The sequence below is a fragment of the Candoia aspera genome, chromosome 3 (genome assembly GCF_035149785.1).
Source record: "Candoia aspera isolate rCanAsp1 chromosome 3, rCanAsp1.hap2, whole genome shotgun sequence".
In the NCBI taxonomy this organism is placed as follows: domain Eukaryota; kingdom Metazoa; phylum Chordata; class Lepidosauria; order Squamata; family Boidae; genus Candoia; species Candoia aspera.
In genome coordinates, this window is record NC_086155.1 from 65,328,099 (window position 1) to 65,346,992 (window position 18,894).

At 42.1% G+C, this 18,894-nt stretch overlaps 1 protein-coding gene across 2 annotated transcripts; it reads right to left on the reverse strand.

The window, feature by feature from the left end:
- Window positions 1–1,146: 1,146 nt before the first annotated feature.
- On the reverse strand, window positions 1,147–17,926 carry DHCR24 (24-dehydrocholesterol reductase). Of its 2 annotated transcripts, none has more exons than XM_063298004.1 (9): window positions 17,264–17,926; window positions 7,871–8,026; window positions 7,269–7,374; window positions 6,950–7,068; window positions 6,599–6,862; window positions 5,637–5,780; window positions 2,504–2,701; window positions 2,083–2,261; window positions 1,147–1,790 (listed from the first exon to the last, which is right to left on the reverse strand). In XM_063298004.1, exons 1-9 carry the CDS (start codon window positions 17,492–17,494, stop codon window positions 1,637–1,639), a joined length of 1,551 nt encoding a protein of 516 aa, XP_063154074.1. In that variant the 5' UTR covers window positions 17,495–17,926; the 3' UTR covers window positions 1,147–1,636. The 2 variants fall into 2 exon arrangements, with proteins under 2 accessions (XP_063154074.1, XP_063154075.1); XM_063298005.1 differs by lacking the exon at window positions 17,264–17,926 and adding an exon at window positions 9,628–9,732.
- Between the last annotated feature and the right edge of the window lie 968 nt (window positions 17,927–18,894).

Below are 18,894 nucleotides of genomic sequence, written 5' to 3' on the forward strand. Positions count from 1 at the left end.
ACACAAAACTCAAATAAAAACCCTTTAAAATCATTTACTGTAATCATCGACCATTATTGGGGCTAGCCAACTACCTATTGCTGTAACATTAAATTATAGGAATGCATTTATGCTGGAGACGCTTTTCTAGCTTATCCATTATCACTCAAGTCAAAAAGCAGGAAGGATATGGAAAGTTTTGAGTGTAAACCATTTCAAGTCTGAAATAAGAGTTGGGAGTATTCCAAGTGCAGGACCACAGTGTGGAACAAAACTCAGAATGCTATTATCTATTCCAAGTAGCAGCGTTTCAAGTGTTTCAGCCATAGAAAACATCCAGATAATTAGAAAAATTGATTTATCAATAGTGGGTATTAATTTGAGGGTGAAAGCTCCCAGCAACACTGTCTTTAACAGTAATGTTAAATGTTAGGTGGGAAGAGGGGGGAAGAGGTTGAAGAGATCCCGCACCCAAGTATTTTTCCAAGCATTTCTCACACCTACTGAATTCTTGAAAATAAGAAGGCTTAAAACAATCCAGGTTTCTCTCAGGTGATTTAAGGCACTAAACAATCTCAGTAGAAGAAAATCATGACAAAGCCTATTCTTTGTAGATATTACATGATGACAATAATAATGGAAACAGGATTGTGGTGGGGAGAATACTTGTTTCATATCATGTTAATAATTAACCATCTACCATATAAATCTCCACCACCATTTACCATGAATTTCATGAACAAAATAAGCATAAAATGGGTAGACACAATAATGAAGGTGATACCTTTGCTATTTATATCAGATTAGTGACAGCCCTCTTGACTACTAAAACAGAAGTAGAACCTTGTACTTCTGAGAAATACATTATAGAACTATTAATCCAGCATCCATAATCCAAGAGACACATCACTGGAAGACCTCAGGGAGAAGGCAAGAAAAGCAGTAACACATAAACAAGGGGGGGGGTCAATCCTCTTTTTCCCGGGGACATGCCTGTAAGTCCTTTTTTCATCCAGCAAATAAACTTTGATGAACACTGCTGAAGACATATGTCAACAAAATGAGAGAGAGAGAGAGAGAGAGAGAGAGAGAGAGAGAGAGAGAGAGAGAGAGAGAGAGGAATAGTGAAGAACATACAGAAATTCGAAAACAGTCTCCCATCCATGGTTTTCAAAGTGTTCAGACAGGTTATAATTATGATTTTATTGCAAGATGACTTTTCAATCCTGGGCAAAGAAACTTATCTGGTATAGGCAACTGTGACATTAGAAAGGCAGTCTTATTTGGCACAACTCTCAGAAAGAGCCTCTGTTACACCTCTAGTAGCAGAGCTTACGTACATCTACTCATTTATCTATAAGCTACTCTTCTATTTTAAGGTTCTGGTTTTTCCATTCCCCTTCTACTAAATATATCAATCTATAGCTAAGCTATCATTAAACCACCGTGGTTAAAAATGGAAATTCCTAGAAAGAAGATGAAGCGTAACACGTTTTTAAGACAAATGCTACCAGTTATATTTTCATACAAAGGCAGAAGTATTTCTTCTAAATTTCACATTTAGAATGCAGTCTCTGAAGTAGCAACACACTGTTTTTGTAAAAGGACAGAAGGAATAGCTTTTATTTAAACCCAAATCTTCATGGGCACGTTGGACTTAATGTCTTGCAGCTTTGCAGACTTTATCATATACTTCTGGGAAAGCCTTATTACACTGAAGCGGTTGTCTCAGTTTGTGGTATAGGGAGCCATCAAACATTTCCCAGAATTCCTCGCGGGTCATATAGCAGTCTGCATACAGCATCTGAAAACTGAAAGAAATGAGAAACAGATCTTAGAATTGTTGCATTAGAAGGCGACAGCGATCTTTGTCTGCAAAACAGGACAAGCCGTTTGGCCAGAGCAGATGCCTTTAGTTCAAGCCTTGTTCTAGCAAACCAACCAACCCTTTCACTCAGTTGTGTGTCCCAGCAAGCATGCTGCAGAACCAAAGCTGAACTACTCTACCGAGTAGAAAGGAAGCAAGTGCAACAGTAGGAAGCCAAGAATCCAGCTGCTTGTACCCACTAGAAAGAACTCCTTTTCCAGGGTTTAGATCCTTACCCATGAACATTCCTTACAAACTTTTCTAACTGTCTGGTGGATGCCATGGCTTCAAAGTGTTTTGTCTGAGGCATTCCATAGGCTCCTACATCTACATAGAGCTCCGCTTCATCTCCTTTTGGATGAACCATTCCAGGATTATGAGGCAATATGAATGGACACAGCCACAGAGGATAAACCTAGGGAAAGGAAGAAGAAAAAGATGCACTGTTCTACTAGTTCTAGGGAAGCTACTTTTGTCCCGTTTGGAGCCTACCGTTGGTACATGGGACTGCTTTACATTATTTGCTTGTTTGTTTTTGCTCCTGCTTCATGTTTTATATTTCTGGGTCTGAGAGCTGTTCGTCATGTGTTAAATAAGAAACAAATCTTATTCCTGCCCCAATCCAATCTATCTTGGATTTAGGAAAGATGCTCTTACTTTGATGACACTGTGGAAGGTCTGAATGCATTGTTCAAGATTCTTCATGGGAATCATCATGTCCTGTATCACATGGTGCTGCTCGTAGAGCTTTCTCATGCTTTCGCCTTGAGTCAGTTTTAAAAGGGAGATTTTAGGAGGAACCATCCAGCCAAACAGATAGCGAAAAATAGGATGATTGCCAAAAGGAATGATATCCTGCAGGGGAAACAATACTAATAGTGAGAAAAGGGAAAATTTGAAATTGGTATAATTGCATAAATCAGCAAACTGTATTCAGTATTTCTTTAAAAATCCTCCATGACTAAGGGTATGTATTAATTGTATATAAATTATACAAATTAAAATTACAGTAAATATTTTTCCTATTAATTACAACAAATCCCACACATTTCCCTAAAATTGTTCACCTAAGACAAGCCTGGTGGTAGATCACAAATATTCTAACAATGGCAACAACTAAAAAGTGGGAAAAGAATACTTGGGATAAAACTGGAGTGAATTTTTGTGTAGAAGTCTTTTCAGATATCAATGATTCATTGCTGGGCTGAGCAGGTGCTCACTAACACCCTCTTCCCTAATTTGCTTGAAATAAAAGTGGTTAGTGGGGTGGAGTTTATGGAACTGATGGTTAGAAAGCCATAGCTAGGGAAAGTGGCTGGTTTATTGTAGGAACTCTCTGATAACATATTTAGATATTACTTTTCTTGAAGACAATTCCACTTAGAAATTATAATCCAAAATTGTCACATGCAACTATGAGGATAACAGAACCCTGACATTCATAATGGAACTAACCTTGTCTAGAAACTTGGCAATATTTTCTTTATTTATGGTTACCAGCAACTATTGCTGTTTTATACTAATTAACCAGTTTTCTGCTTGATGAGTTTGGCCTACACTGAGAATCATAAGGATTATTGCTAGTATGCTTAATGCAAAGGAGAAGAATCCATGTTTCTTTAGTCTACAATAAAATATGTGATCACAAATAATTTTTACCTACATTATAGGACAATCCCAGAAAATAATCGCAGGGAAGTCCATTTCTTTGGACTAACTGGACCTTCTATTACTTCCTTGGATCTTAAATAAGTGGATTTGTCTGGAGTTTCATTTACCTTAGAATATTTCTTAGCAGTTGATTAATTATTTAATTAAGATGATTAAGCAGTTGTTATTTACGCTTTTTGGTCTTCATGCCATTGTTGTTTCTGAAATTCCATATCTGTTAGAGGTTTTGTAAGAATCAGTTGTGACATTTTAGAAAGTCATCCATTTTTATAGAAAATTGAAGAAATAGTTGAAATTGTTCTCATTTATGTGAATTTCAGAATAATAAATATCCTTGTAAATCAATGGAAAGTTCCTTTAAAAACTGTGAAATCAGCCAGGTTTTCATTAATATAACAGAAAAAAATGTTTTGTTTGAAATAATGTTTAATGAGGTTTAACTGCAATCAGCCTATTCCTTCAGATGCAATTCAGGAGCTGGAATATTAATTTATATGATTTGGGATTTTCCTTCAACTGCTGTAGTCTGGGCTGAAATCCACAGGATTGTCCTCATGACTTTAAATCAATGCTGTGTGTCAAGAATGCATGTGTTCTTCTGGCTATTTGGACTCTATCAAGAGTTCTGGACTCCCTCTGCATATTAGGGATAGTCAAATAATTAGTATACAATGCTGGAATGAAGTCTACACTTGATTTATGGAAAAGAGGGCCTAATGTCTGTTGTCAACATTTGAATTAGGTCTTTCTGGATCAAGGGGAAAGGAAAAGGACTTTCTGCAATTTGGTCAAATTGCTTGTAATATAAGGCCTTTTTTCTTTTTAGTTTTAAAGTTAATTCAACTTTTGATCATATTTCTACGTAAGAAAATAATATAAAAAAACAGCACCTCAACTGTGGCTTCACACAAAATTTGGCTAGAAGCAAATATTCTAGTCTTTGAACTGGTAAAAAGTGAACAGCCTCCGCAGAGATTTGAACAGCCCTGCTGCTTTTCTTTAAATGTGGTTTGAAGGCCTGGCTCTTTCCCCAGGCATTGGGTAGGGTGAGATGTGGACTCCCTACGTGATGGTTCCATAGTTCATTAGTGCATTTATTTATTTATTAAATTTTTATCACCACCCATCTCCCCCCAAAGGAGGGACTCTGGGCTGTTTACAATAAAAATAAAGTTAAAATTTGATACAATTATAAAAACAATAAATATAAATATAAACAGACAATAAAAAAATATTGTAAAATCCAGATGGACTGAGAAATTCTGTATCAATCCGTGAGTCTAAAGGGCCATTCTAGGGGGCTAGCCATCACCAAGAATAACTATTCCCCTTCCTGCTCCAGGCATGCTGGCAAAAGTGCATATTTTGTTTTATCAAGAAAACCATCTCTCCCCACTGTCCCCCGTCTGTGCTTGTTGTTTTATACCTTTGTTTTTAGTTCTGTATGCTACTCTGCTACCCGGAGTTGCTGATGAGTGGCTTTAGAAATGTGAATTATCAATCTATATATTGGTCAACACATACTGGAGTGTAGTATTAAGATTTAAAAAAACCTTTTTAACAGCTAATTGTGTGGTACGAGGACAAACACTTAAAAAAGACATACTAACATTTGTTTTAAAGACCTTGATAGATGTAGGTGATAGATGTAGCAGTGCCAAGTGACAGCAACATCAGGAAGAAGGAGTATGAGAAGCTGGAGAAGTACCAGGGCCTGAAGGAGGAACTAGAGAGGATGTGGGAAGTGAAAGCCAAAGTGGTCCCAGCAGTGGTAGGGGCACTCGGGGCTGTGACCCCCCAGCTGGGAGAGTGGCTCCAACAGATCCCAGGAACAACATCAGAGCTCTTTGTCCAGAAGAGTGCAGTGCTACGAACAGCTAAAATACTGCGCAGAACCCTCAAACTCCCAGGCCTCTGGTAGAGGATCCGAGGAAGACACATACCACCCATATGGGTGAGAAGGGAATTTTTTAAATGTTTTTGTTTTTAAGTCTTGTCAACCATACAGAGTGTAGAATGAATGAACAAATGAGGGAAGGAAGTATCCATGGGATAGGCTGACAGCAAAACTGGTGTTAAATATTCATAGTACAATAAAGTGCAAGAACCAGATCCTTACCTGGAGCTCCCAGAAAATGCTCCTTGTATGCCTATGATAGTAATCTCTTGTTGGAATATATTCTGTTCCTGTGTTATTCGCTTTCAGGTAATTCTCCACATGCTTAAAAAACCATGGCTTGTAGTACTTCCCAATTCTATTGATCTTAATGCAAACGATAGGAACATAAGAAAAATATAATTTTGCTGGATGATTTAGCCTTACAAAGTTATATTTCAATGGAAGACATGTTTTAAAAATGAGGCAACTTTCTACCACTACTGACATAAAGCACCAGAAACACAATATGTTCTGTTTACCAACACATTTAATACATGATTGCATAGGATTAATACTGGCAGTGTACTGTTTCCACAAATGATTATTATTCAGGATGCCAATGCTGTACATTTTCACTAAGTGCACGTCACCCAAAAGAATGCAGACACCCAACTGATGAAAAGCCCTGCTGGATTGAAATCCTTCCATTCATTAAATGCTCCCTTGGCCAAAGCTCAACTATCTTTAAGAGGTGTTGTAATTTTCACTGGCAGAGAGCTAAGAATGTTTTAATTCATTTAGCTAGGTTTTTCCAATTTGATGTCTGACAGCCACTTCTATTGTCCCCCTGCCAGCATAGATGTTGACTGGCTGAAGAAGTTAGATCTATCTATCTCACAGACAGTTTTAAGAGCCACACCTCAGTCCTAAAAGACCCTTGGAATTATTATTATGCATCGGACAAAAGAAAACATAGATCCTTTAGGGCAGTGTTTCTCAAACTTGGCAACTTTAAGATGTGTGGACTTCAACTCCCAGAATTCCCCAGCCAGCCATACTGGGAAACACCATCTTTACAATAATACACACTGATAGTATAAATGGACTCTCTAGTTTTTAGAAGAAACAACTTGCTTCTTCAAGTTTTGTCCTTCACTCTCCTGTCCCCCTTCTACTTAACAAGGACAATAAAGTCAGGTTACCTTTTCTTGCTCAGCTTCATTGGTCAAAACCCCAGTCATTATGACTGCCTCTTCCAAAGAATACACAATACCCTCTACAAAATGATTCTCTTTCTTTTCTGATTCTTCAGCAAATTTCTTGCAGATTGTCTTCAGTCCTCTCACGGGCTCGTAATGTAATTTCACATAGTTCTTAGCTGGGATCATTTTTATTTCTGCTGCAACCAGGAAGCCTAGAGTGCCACAAGACCAAGGCACTGCATAAAATAGATCTGAGTTCTCCTCCTGCAAAAAGCACACCATGGTAAGTGGCAACCCAATATAGAAAAGGCATAACTTCTTAAATCATAGCAAAGGAATATATTTTCTTACTGGGGTACACCTCACATGGCTGCCATCAGCTAAAACAAGCTCACAGGCCACACAGATATGCTGAAATAGTCCATAGGTATGAGAGGAAGATTCAATGCCGGTCCCCATGAGCAAACCACCTGTGCAAGAGACCATGAACAAGGATGACCTGAACTACATGTTATACTTTACTTCAGAACAAGAGAATGTACAGCAAGCAAAGCAAAGGAAATCACACAGGCATGGAACTTGTTATGCTTAGCATTCTCATATGTGGAATTATGTCTGAGTAGTTTAAGAAAAGCAGTAGTCATTACTTCCATGTTCCACGACCTCTCACCTACTGTAAGATCATCAAGTTCTGGAACCACTGGAATAGTCCAGCCCATGCGATTAAGGTGTGCTGTTAACTGTCCCATTGAGACCAAAGGTTCCACACAAACAACCTACAACAGAACACATTTTATAGCTTAGATACCATCCATCAGTCTGCATAACAGTTCTTTCACTTGCACAACAACCTATACATTAATAGGATCTGAACTGGCAGTGACTGATCAGGAATAGGATCTTGATATCATATGTTGAACAGCTTGATGAACAATGTCAACCCAGTGTGCATCTGTTGGAAAAAAAAGGCAAATTCCATACTTGGAATCACTAGGAAATGAAATGAAAATAAAACTGTTGACTACAACAATGCCCTTACGCAAATTATGGTAAGACCACACTTAGAGGATCATGTACAGTTTGGTCATTGCATCTTAAGAAGGATTATTTTAACGTTAAAAAAGAGAGACCATCAGGAACCCCAGAGCTGGAAGTAATTGGGATGCTGAAAAAACATCCTAGAAGAAAGTGGTGACAATCCAACAGAAACCACATGGACTAGCTGTTGAGCTCAACTCAAAAGCCATTTCATCTGGAAAATTTCAAACATACCTGTCTCTCAGTGTCTACATCTAAAATATCCATCAAGTTGATTGTGATGTTCTTCAAAGTCTTCTTGTACTTCCCAATACGAAGAGACATTGTAAGCCAGCCAGGACGGCCTGTGCACATATATGTTTTTTGCCCTTCTTTTTTCCATTCTCGAACCTATGAGAAAAGAAAATGGAATCACTTCCTTGTATAGGGCCAGCCTTAGGCTAAGGCCAAGTAGGTACTAGCCTAGGGCTTAGGGGGTGCCAAAGCTGTCCCTCCTTCCAAATCATTCTAAAAATGCAAATCTTTGCATTGGGAGGAGGTGGCACCATTAGTCAATAATGGCCTAGGGGTGTCATATAACCTTAAGCTGACACTGTCCTCAGGTATATATTAATAAAACTGCTCCAAATTGTAGGCTTAATTCTCCATTTTATTCCAGTGCTAAGTTAACGGTTAAGACTAATCTTCTCCCTCCTTTGTTTTCAATGTACCTTACAATGTCATTCCATTTATATTCTTAGTTTTGGAAAACTATGCATGCCTCAAGTCTTTTTGTACTTCGACAGAAGTGTTTTAAAAACTTTTGCATTAACCAAATTACTAGAGTTGAACTAACATGTTAGTGGAAGAAAAATTCTCAGTGTTGGAAAAGTAAATGTCTGTCATTGTTAGACAAGGCTCCTGATCAAAGAACTGACAAAAACATTGTGTGTGTGTGTGTACGCGCTTTTGAGTCAGTGTGGACTCCTAGCAACTCTCTGGACATGTCCCTGCAGTTTTCTTGGCAAGATTTTCAGAATGGGTTTACCACTGCCTTCTTCCTATGGCTGAGTGAGAGTGACTGGCCCAAAGTCACCCAGCTGGCTTCGTGACTATGGTGGGTCTAGAACTCACAGGGACCTGGTTTCTACCCAGGTGCCTTAACCACTACACCAAACTGGCTCTCTAACAAAATCATACCTTGACAATATTGTTTTAGCGTACATTTATGAATGTGGCATTTACTGCATCAATTATTTATTCCATCAGCCGCTTCATCAAAATACACTGGTTTGGGATAGGTGGAAAGAGAAGATGAAACGATCAGGTCAATGCTATGAAGCAGTATCCACTATATTCACTCTGAAACACTGTAAAGGTTCAAGGAAAGAATGGGTTGTGCCTCTTAGAGCAGCTTCCTTGGTAAACCTTATTCCACTATATTCTAAAGATTTATCAAGATTTATAATCTGAAACTAGTGGATTACACAGATGCCAACCCAATATAACTTTTGCATTTCCATTACATTTAAAAGACATAAGAAGAAAAGAGGCAAGCAAATTCAATTGCAATGACTAGCAGTTATTAGAGGGATCCCCCCCCCCTTTTTGGGAGGGTTATTCACTCTAATATATCTAGTTTTTTTTTAAATTAACCATGACTACAATGTATTATTTTCAGAATAGTTTCTATTGGTGTTACAGTGTTCTGTGTTTTGCTATTTAAAAAAAAGAAAAAGAACAAAATATATAATTGCCATGAGGCAAACCATTCTGGGAGTGTCTGCATAAGCACAATTCAAATGTGTCAGCAGTCAATATCCCCTGACAAGACAAAACAAAACACCCTCCTTTGTTAAACATTTTTTCCCCCTAACGGAAAAGATTAACAGAGAAGGGATACAGAAACATCTTCAAACTCATTGACATCGCAGCATGAACACCACCTTCAGATTCTAGGTCTCAACAACTTTTTTTTCCCCCGCAACCCAAGTAGTTCCGCGCGTCCTTACCTGTTTCTGGAGGTTGCGAACTCGCAAGGCATGCTGCCGAGGAGCACAGCACAGCTTCTGCACAACCCAGGCAGGGCTGGTAGCAGATGTCGAAAACAACAGAAAGAGGCGACAGGAAGGAGCCCGCCAAAAGCGAGTGATTATGGGTTATCCCGTATTCCACGCTCCTGGAGCGAACCCACAGCAGAAGCTGCAAGAGGCCAGCCCCTAAAGACAGCAACAGCCCCGCCTTCAGCCTCTCCGCGAGTTCCCGACTTCTGCTGCCCGCCTGAGGGCTGCAAGGTCGCACCGCGCTACGTACACCCAGATCGATCGTCCGCCGCCCTTGCAGGGGTCACTTTTGACAGTTGGCACCGTTCTCCCCACATCCTGCCTTGCAATCGAGAGCCGCGCCTCTTACTACTAGTCCAGGGGGTCATGCTGTCTCTGCCCTCGCCTTCTCCAGTATACTCCAAAACTATAGCGAGAAGGCCGTTCCCACTCCCCACACGGCCCTGTCAAAACGCCGGCAGCCGCCTCCCCACTTCCTCCGTCCACCTCATTCTCAATGGGAATTTGACTGGGAAGCGTCCAAGCCAAGGGAAAACGCGTTTGGATCAGACCCGGCACCCAGTTTGGACCGGCTGACGGAGCGAAGACCAGAAAAAGGGACCAGGGTGAGCCGAACCGGTGCCCGCAACGCGGTTAGCTCGAGCGTTTCTAACAGCCCAAGGAGCGACGGGCGGATTCCCCACCCCCATCTCTCAGTCTCGGTTCTAGAAGATCGGCCTCTCCGCCTCAGTCCGTCGAGGCACCCTTTGGTGAGGAAGCGCAAACTTCGGATTCCGAGCCTTGCCTTCCGCTGCGCCCCCATCAGCAGTCGCTGTTTGCAGTCCCTCCGTGCTAGTTAAAAGGACAAGGTTTCAGGATGCTTTGCATGGATTTTTTTCATCCCTCATAAACACTGCTTTGTCACTGTGAATGTCTTTCTTTGACAATTACTTATTAACACTTCCTTCACCCCGAAACACGGAAATACATAAAAAACTATGTTGTAAGAGCCAGATCTTCAGCAAGCTTGAAATCCAGTTGGCCTGCCTGGATTAAAATAGTTGTATCAGAAAGGCAACCTCAAAGATGCTCACATTCTTTTGCTTTCTGTCCCTCACTGCGGCTTTGGTTGTTGATACTCTTTTTTGTGATGTGCCTTCAAGGAACCAACTTTTGTCTTTTTGTTTTGTTTCTGAGATCCATGTGAATGTATACTCACATGGCATATACGTATGAATACATAAAGAGATGTCTTTTGTCATCACTGTCATTGCCTCCCTGGAAAAAAAAATCTGGAGAGAGGCAGAAGACTTATCTTAAAATATCTTCTCCCCCACGGTTCACATCTGTTTTCAGTAACTAATCTTAGCACATCTTCTAACCTACAAGTAGCAAGATAGTAATGTTTAGTAAGTTGACTGACCCAAATGCCCTTGTTTCAAAAGAACTGAAACAAGTTGAACCAGAGGATGAGTTTTCCAAGTTTGCAAACTCTGTGAGAAAACAAGAAGCCAGTTTGGTCTAGAGCAGTGTTTCTCAACAGCAGCAACTTTAAGATGTTTGGACTTCAACTCCCAGAATTCCTCAGCCAGAATTCCGGGAGCTGAAGTCCGCACATCTTAAGCTGCTGAGGTTGAGAAACACTGCTCTAGTGCTTAAGGCACCAGGCTAGAAACCAGGAGACTGAGAGTTCTAGTCCCGCCTTAGGCACAAAAGTGAGCTGGGTGACCTTGGGCCAGTCCCTCTCTCTCAGTACAACTCACCTCACAGGGTTGTTGTTGTGGGGAAAATAGGAGGAGGAAGGAATATTAGGTTATGTTCCCTGCCTTGGGTTATTTATAAAAAAAGTAAAGGTGGGATAAAAAATTTTTTTTTTAAATTGTCCCAGGTTGGCTAGTTCATTTAAAACCACTGATCCTACAGGTGCTGACACACATACACACACAGACTCACAAATAGCGTAATATATTCTTCTTTTTGTTTGTTTATTCGTTTAGTCGCTTCCGACTCTTCGTGACTTCATGGACCAGCCCACGCCAGAGCTTCCTGTCGGTCATCAACACCCCCAGCTCCCCCAGGGACGAGTCCGTCACCTCTAGAATATCATCCATCCATCTTGCCCTTGGTCGGCCCCTCTTCCTTTTGCCTTCCACTCTCCCTAGCATCAGCATCTTCTCCAGGGTGTCCTGTATTCTCATTATGTGGCCAAAGTATTTCAGTTTGGCCTTTAATATCGTTCCCTCAAGTGAGCAGCCTGGCTTAATTTCCTGGAGGATGGACTGGTTTGATCTTCTGGCAGTCCAAGGCACTCTCAGAATTTTCCTCCAACACCACAGTTCAAAAGCATCGATCTTCTTTCTCTCAGCCTTCCTTATGGTCCAGCTCTCGCAGCCATATGTTACTACGGGGAACACCATTGCTTTAACTATGCGGGCCTTTGTTGTCAGTGTGATGTCTCTGCTCTTAACTATTTTATCGAGATTTGTCATTGCTCTTCTCCCAAGGATTAAGCGTCTTCTGATTTCCTGACTGCAGTCAGCACCTGCAGTAATCTTTGCACCTAGGAATACAAAGTCTTTCACTGCTTCTACATTTTCTCCCTCTATTTGCCAGTTATCAATCAAGCTGGTTGCCATAATCTTGGTTTTTTTGAGGTTTAGCTGCAAGCCAGCTTTTGCACTTCCTTCTTTCACCTTCACCATAAGGCTCCTCAGTTCCTCTTCGCTTTCAGCCATCAAAGTGGTATCATCTGCATATCTGAGATTGTTAATGTTTCTTCCAGCGATTTTAACTCCAGCCTTGGATTCCTCAAGCCCAGCATGTCGCATGATGTGTTCTGCATACAAGTTGAATAGGTAGGGTGAGAGTATACAGCCCTGCCGTACTCCTTTCCCAATCTTAAACCAGTCCATTGTTCCGTGGTCTGTTCTTACTGTCGCTACCTGGTCGTTCTACAGATTCTTCAGGAGGCATACAAGATGACTTGGTATCCCCATACCACTAAGAACTTGCCACAATTTGTTATGGTCCACACAGTCAAAGGCTTTAGAATAGTCAATGAAACAGAAATAGATGTTTTTCTGAAACTCCCTGGCTTTTTCCATTATCCAGCGGATATTGGCAATTTGGTCTCTAGTTCCTCTGCCTTTTCTAAACCCAGCTTGTACATCTGGCAATTCCCGCTCCATGAACTGCTGAAGTCTACCTTGCAGGATCTTGAGCATTACCTTACTGGCGGGTGAAATGAGTGCCACTCTTCGATAGTTTGAACATTCTTTAGTGTTTCCCTTTTTTGGTATGGGGATATAAGTTGATTTTTTCCAGTCTGATGGCCATTCTTGTGTTTTCCAAATTTGCTGGCATATAGCATGCATTACCTTGACAGCATCATCTTGCAAGATTTTGAACAGTTCAGCTGGGATGCCGTCATCTCCTGCTGCCTTGTTATTAGCAATGCTTCTTAAGGCCCACTCAACCTCACTCTTCAGGATGTCTGGCTCTAGCTCACTGACCACACCGTCAAAGCTATCCCCGATATTGTTATCCTTCCTATACAGGTCTTCTGTATATTCTTGCCACCTTTTCTTGATCTCTTCTTCTTCTGTTAGGTCCTTGCCATCTTTGTTTTTGATCATACCCATTTTTGCCTGGAATTTACCTCCAATGTTTCTAATTTTCTGGAAGAGGTCTCTTGTCCTTCCTATTCTATTGCCTTCTTCCACTTCCGCGCATTGCTTGTTTAAAAATAATTCCTTATCTCTTCTGGCTAACCTCTGGAATTTTGCATTTAATTGGGCATATTTCCCCCTATCACTGTTGCCTTTTGCTTTCCTTCTTTCTTGGGCTACTTCTAGTGTCTCAGCAGACAGCCATTTTGCCCTCTTGGTTTTCTCTTTCTTTGGGATGTAATTTGTTGCCGTCTCCTGAACAATGCTGCGAACTTCTATCCAGAGTTCTTCCGGGACCCTATCTACTAAGTCCAGTCCCTTAAATCTATTCTTCACCTCCACTGCATATTCCTTAGGAATATTAGTGAGCTCATATCTAGCTGATCTGTGGGTCTTCCCTAATCTCTTTAGTCTGATCCTAAATTGTGCAAGAAGAAGTTCGTGATCGGAACTACAGTCAGCTCCAGGTCTTGTTTTTACCGACTGTACAGATGTCCGCCACCTTTGGCTGCAAAGGATGTAGTCAATCTGATTTCGGTGTTGTCCATCTGGGGAAGTCCATGTATAAAGCCGTCTCTTAGGTTGTTGGAAGAGAGTGTTTGTTATGCAGAGTGAGTTGTCTTGGCAAAATTCTATCAGCCTATGTCCTGCTTCGTTTTGTTCTCCCAGGCCATACTTACCTGTAATTCCAGGTGTCATTTGACTGCCCACCTTAGCATTCCAGTCTCCCGTGATGAAAATAACATCTCTTTTAGGCATGTTGTCCAGTAGGTGCTGCAGATCCTCATAGAACTGCTGTACTTCAGCTTCTTCAGCATCTGTGGTTGGGATGTCTATTTGGATCACTGTGATGCTAGATGGCTTGCCCTGAATTCGAATTGAGATCATTGTCATTTTTTGGATTGTATCCAAGCACTGCTTTAGCCACTTGACTATTAATTATGAAGGCTACTCCATTTCTTCTGTGGTCCTCTTGTCCACAGTAGTAGATCTGGTGGTCATCTGATGTGAAGTGGCCCATTCCAGTCCATTTCAGTTCACTGATGCCCAAAATGTCTATCTTTAATCTTGACATCTCACCAATAACCACATCCAATTTGCCCTGGCTCATAGATCTTACATCCCAGGTTCCAATGGTGTGTTGATCCTTAGAACATTGGATTCGCCGTTCACCACCAGCACCGTTGGCCGTCCTTTTGGCTTTGAGCTAGCTGCGTCATCACGTCTGGGGCTAGTTGAACTCATCCTCTGTTCCTCCCCAGTAGCATTTTGACCATCTTCCGACCTGGGGGTCTCATCTTCCGATGGTATACTGATCCATTTAGTTTTCACGGCAAGAATACTGGGGTGGGTTGCCATTACCTTCCCCAGGGATCGGATTTAGTCTGACCTCTCTGTCATGACCTTCCTGTCTTGGGTGGCCCTTCACGGTTTAGCTCATGGCATCACTGAGGTGCTCAAGCTCCAGCACCACGACAAGGTAACGATCCTTTGCTGAAGAATATATTCTTCAGTTTTCATTTAAATAGGAAGGTTGAAATGGATATAGAATTTATTTGCTAATGATGTCTGTGGATCTTGCTCTTAGGCAACACTGGAATTCTGAAGTGTATTGAAATCTTACAATTTTGACAATTAGCAAAAGAATTCCTTTGGCAAACATGAAAAGCACACTGTTGGAAAAGGGGACTACCTGCTTTCTTTAGGAACTGATGGACTACAAGGAATTGCAGATATGAGATTATAGCCTGTTACTATCATGGGAGGCATAAAGATCAAATGAGATAGTGAAGTAGAATGAAACTCCTTTCACTGACTGTGACAACTAGCAAAGTAATACTGACGGCTGCTGCTAACAGTGTCCTAACAATGATGCCTGGAACACAATGGGTTAAACTAGGTTGCCCCTTTCAGCACTCTTTACAGCTTCAGCCTTAACCTCCCACCTGTGCTCAGATATAAGAAAGAGCATGTTCTCCTCGGAAAAGAGACAAAGTTAGAAAAGGAACAACATATCTCAACCTACTTGGCGTGGCAGTGGAGATCCAGGAAGGCACCTGGCAGACTTCTTCTATTCCACAGAGTTTTACAAAGCTACTTCAACAATCCAGAGATCCTCCACTTTCAGCCTTCACTAAACTTCCAAAGAAGAAGCAGAGGAAACACAGCTACTTTCAACAAGCTTGCCTTCTGCAGTGGGACAGCTCTGCCTCTTACTTGGAGGAGTACAGAGGTCTGTGCTTTCAAACTAACTCCAAGTCCAGTACTCCTTCCACACCCTGCCATTCTTGCTCTTTGCCACTTAAGTTTGCTCTCTGCTGCTATGTGGATTATGATTAAAAGCTCACTTGGACAACAGTGCTGAGTTTCAGCCTTCTGCATATAACAATTCGACAAACCAAACACTCTGGGGTGACTCTGGAAGTAGCTTAGCTATCTGGTGGCACATCTGCAGGACAGATATACAAAAGGACTTCCCATCTCAACATGTTTCAGCAGCTGGATAGGTAGGGGCCCATAAACATTTGTTGAATCAACTTTATTCAGTGTAGGACCCTCCATTGCTAGAGCATGACTCACAGAATACCCAGGCACCCAGTTAGACTGCACCTGGAAGTTGTAGTCTATGAATTCAGAGAAAAGCCTATGAATTCTTCCTCAGCCAGTGATATAGTTGTTTTTAATTGTCTTCAAATATATAAGCCAATCTTTTCCAATTTCCTATCTTTTAGCACTCTACCCATTTATTGCATTTGCATCCTGCTTGAACCTTTAAATCTGATGTCATATTTGTCTGAGGAGTCTGCCAGTTTTCTTTGCTCATTCATTTTTGCATAATATAATGATCCAGTTTTAGTTTGTCCATCACAGCAACAGCACTGCATGTAATATGGTAAATCTCCAGAACACACCAATAGTTTGTTTCATGCCATGGCATCAAGCCAGAGGGCTGCATTTAGCATTCCAGGCAATGTAGCAGATGGCAGCACATGACTTGAAAGGTAACCCCATAGTACTTATGTCAACACTTAGCTGCTTTTGCATGCACGAATGCCAACTGCATTTTTAAACCTAAAGACATGATAGTTCATACTTTGTTTTCTAATTATTTATTTGTTGCATGATGAAGAGATGGCATATAATTAATCTGCCTGCATATATCTGATATAAATGAGCAACTTGTAAGGAAATGAAACACTTAAATAAACATTGGCTGGCATTTTCAATATTAGGTTATAATAACAGTTTATTACCCTGTGATTAGGCTTGAACTTCTAAAAGGTTTCTTATTTTATAGCCTGAAAGTAACACAGAGTCACTATAGATGGCAGAATCCATGTTCTGCATACAGAAAATTCTAGATCCAGTCTCTGGCACCTCCCCTTTTTCTAGAGTCAATAATAAATAATATGAGAGACCATTGGTGAAGATCCTTGAGAGCTGCTCTTGTCAGAAGAGATCCCACACTGCAAGTTAATCCTAACTTGATCCTCCAGATCCAGAATAGTTTCACATTTGCATTTCTAGCAACTTTCAGCCCTGTTTTTTCCAACTTAGCACTGTATTGCTAAAACTGCTGAGCTGCCAATGAAAAAAGCAAAGAATATATACAAGATACAGTCAAGCACACTTTAAAACGTTTTTCTTCCTGTATTAACACGTTTTTAATATTGACGGGTGTAAAATCAAAATAAAGGAAAACTGTAAAAACTGTCATCAATCAGATTTGTTTTTGCTGAATGGTTCAAGAGAGCTAGACAATGCAATCCGGAACCGTGAGGGGAATGAGGGTTTGTCATGCTTGCAGTATTCTTCCTCTCTAAAGAGAAGGGATACAGCAACCTCAAGACTCATTAAGAACGCAGAATAAATGGCACCTTCAGATTCTGGATCCGAAACGACTTTTTCCCAACCCAAGTAGTTCCGCTCGTCCTTACCTGTTTCTGGATGTTCCGAACCCGCAAGTCATGCTGCCGAGGAGCACAGTGCAGCTTCTGCACAACCCACGCGCGGAGCTGGTAGTAAATGTCGAAGAGGACAGAGAGAGGCAACAGGAACAGGCACACGAAAATCCAGCGGTGGTGGACTAACACGTATTCAATGCCCCTATAGCGAGCCCAAAGCAAGAACAGCAGAAGCCCAATCCCTAGAGACAGCAGCGGCCCCATCTTCAGCCTCTCCGCGACTTCGCCGATTCCGCTTCTCTCTCAACCTGGCCTGCAAGATCGCACCACGCTATGTGCAGCCCGCTCCCCCTTCACATGATCAGCCACCACTTTCAACAATCCGTACCCTCCTCTCCCGGGCCCACCTTTCTCCAGCCGCTTCCTATGTCGAGCAATCACGAGCCGCGCCTTTTAAGAAGAGCTCCAGATTCTTCTACTCTGCTCTCTCTGGCTTCTGATGCACAGCCCGTGGCCCCGCTTTATATGCTATGCTCAAGGCACCCCAAGAGTGGATTCACAAAGTCAGAGTAAGGTGCTCCCTCGCCCACTTCCAAGCACCGCGTTTCGCACCCTCTCGCTCCACTCAAGAGCCCCAAAGTCTATTCCTGGCGGACCTTCTCTCCTGATCTCCTCTCGGACTGCTCCCTCATACGACGTCCCTATGGATGCCCCCTTCCCCTTCCTCGCGTAGCCTAATGGATCACTGGTGCCCACGGATCGCGCCCAGCCGGCACTAATCTTTCAGACCGCCAGCAAGCCACCTCCCCGCCACCGCCCCTCTCCGCGCATCTCTCTCCGGGTTGGCTGAGCGGTGGGGAGAGGGTTACTGTCCAACTAATGGGAAAACGCCGTTTGGATCGGATCAGGCGCCGAGCGCTGGGATTGGCTGAGGGAGCCAGGGCCGGTAGAAGGGACGATGGGGAACCAAACTGGAGACCGAGGCTTCGGAGCGGCACGAGCGCGAGTTAGCACGAAGGACGGCCTCTTTGTGGTCCGCGCCTTCGGAACGGATTTGCAAAACGTGTTCTGTGTGGAAAGAGGGCTCAGCCTCGCGAGGACCCACATGGGACGTGGCCTCTGAGCATGGGGAGATTTCCCCAGGTGTATCTTCAGTATCAGTTTCAGAAGAATGGCACGAGAAGGTGTTTGGTGAGGAAGCGGGCAAGAGGATCTCGTGACAGGATCGAATCTGATTTGGCCCGAGCCAGGAGGAGAAACTTCCTTTTCCCGCCCGGCTGGAAGCGCGGAGTCCGGATTAGAACCTCCGCTCGGGGGAAGGGGACAGCAAAGAATTAACCTTTACCATAAATAGTTTGGCTGCCTCTGATTAGCCATAGTTGATGGTGGTCTGGTTTTCTTAGGAAATAAAAATGCAGGCTTCATTATGTTTTGTGCTGTAAAAGATGCCTTACCCGTCACAGCTTGTACGACCATGAATATTCACCTGCACTGTATAATTAAATATAGCCATGAAATGAATTTAGAAAATGCACCGTGCCATCGACCATTTCTATAAACTTGAAAATGCAGTTGGCATGCTCGCATGCAAGAGCAGCCAGGCGTTGGCACAAGCACTGTGGGGGTCCATTTCAAGCCACGTGCTGATTTGTGGCACATTGCCT

Excerpts from the sequence above, each read along its gene's own strand:
- DHCR24 (XM_063298004.1), bottom strand. The coding sequence starts at position 17,494 with ATGGGGCCGCTGCTGTCTCTAGGGATTGGGCTTCTGCTGTTCTTGCTT. Across the intron at positions 7,069-7,268 it reads ACTTGATGATCTTACAGTAG|GTGGTTTGCTCATGGGGACC; the intron begins GTGAGAGGTCGT and ends TCTCTTGCACAG. Across the intron at positions 6,863-6,949 it reads GCCATGTGAGGTGTACCCCA|GAGGAGAACTCAGATCTATT; the intron begins GTAAGAAAATAT and ends TGCTTTTTGCAG.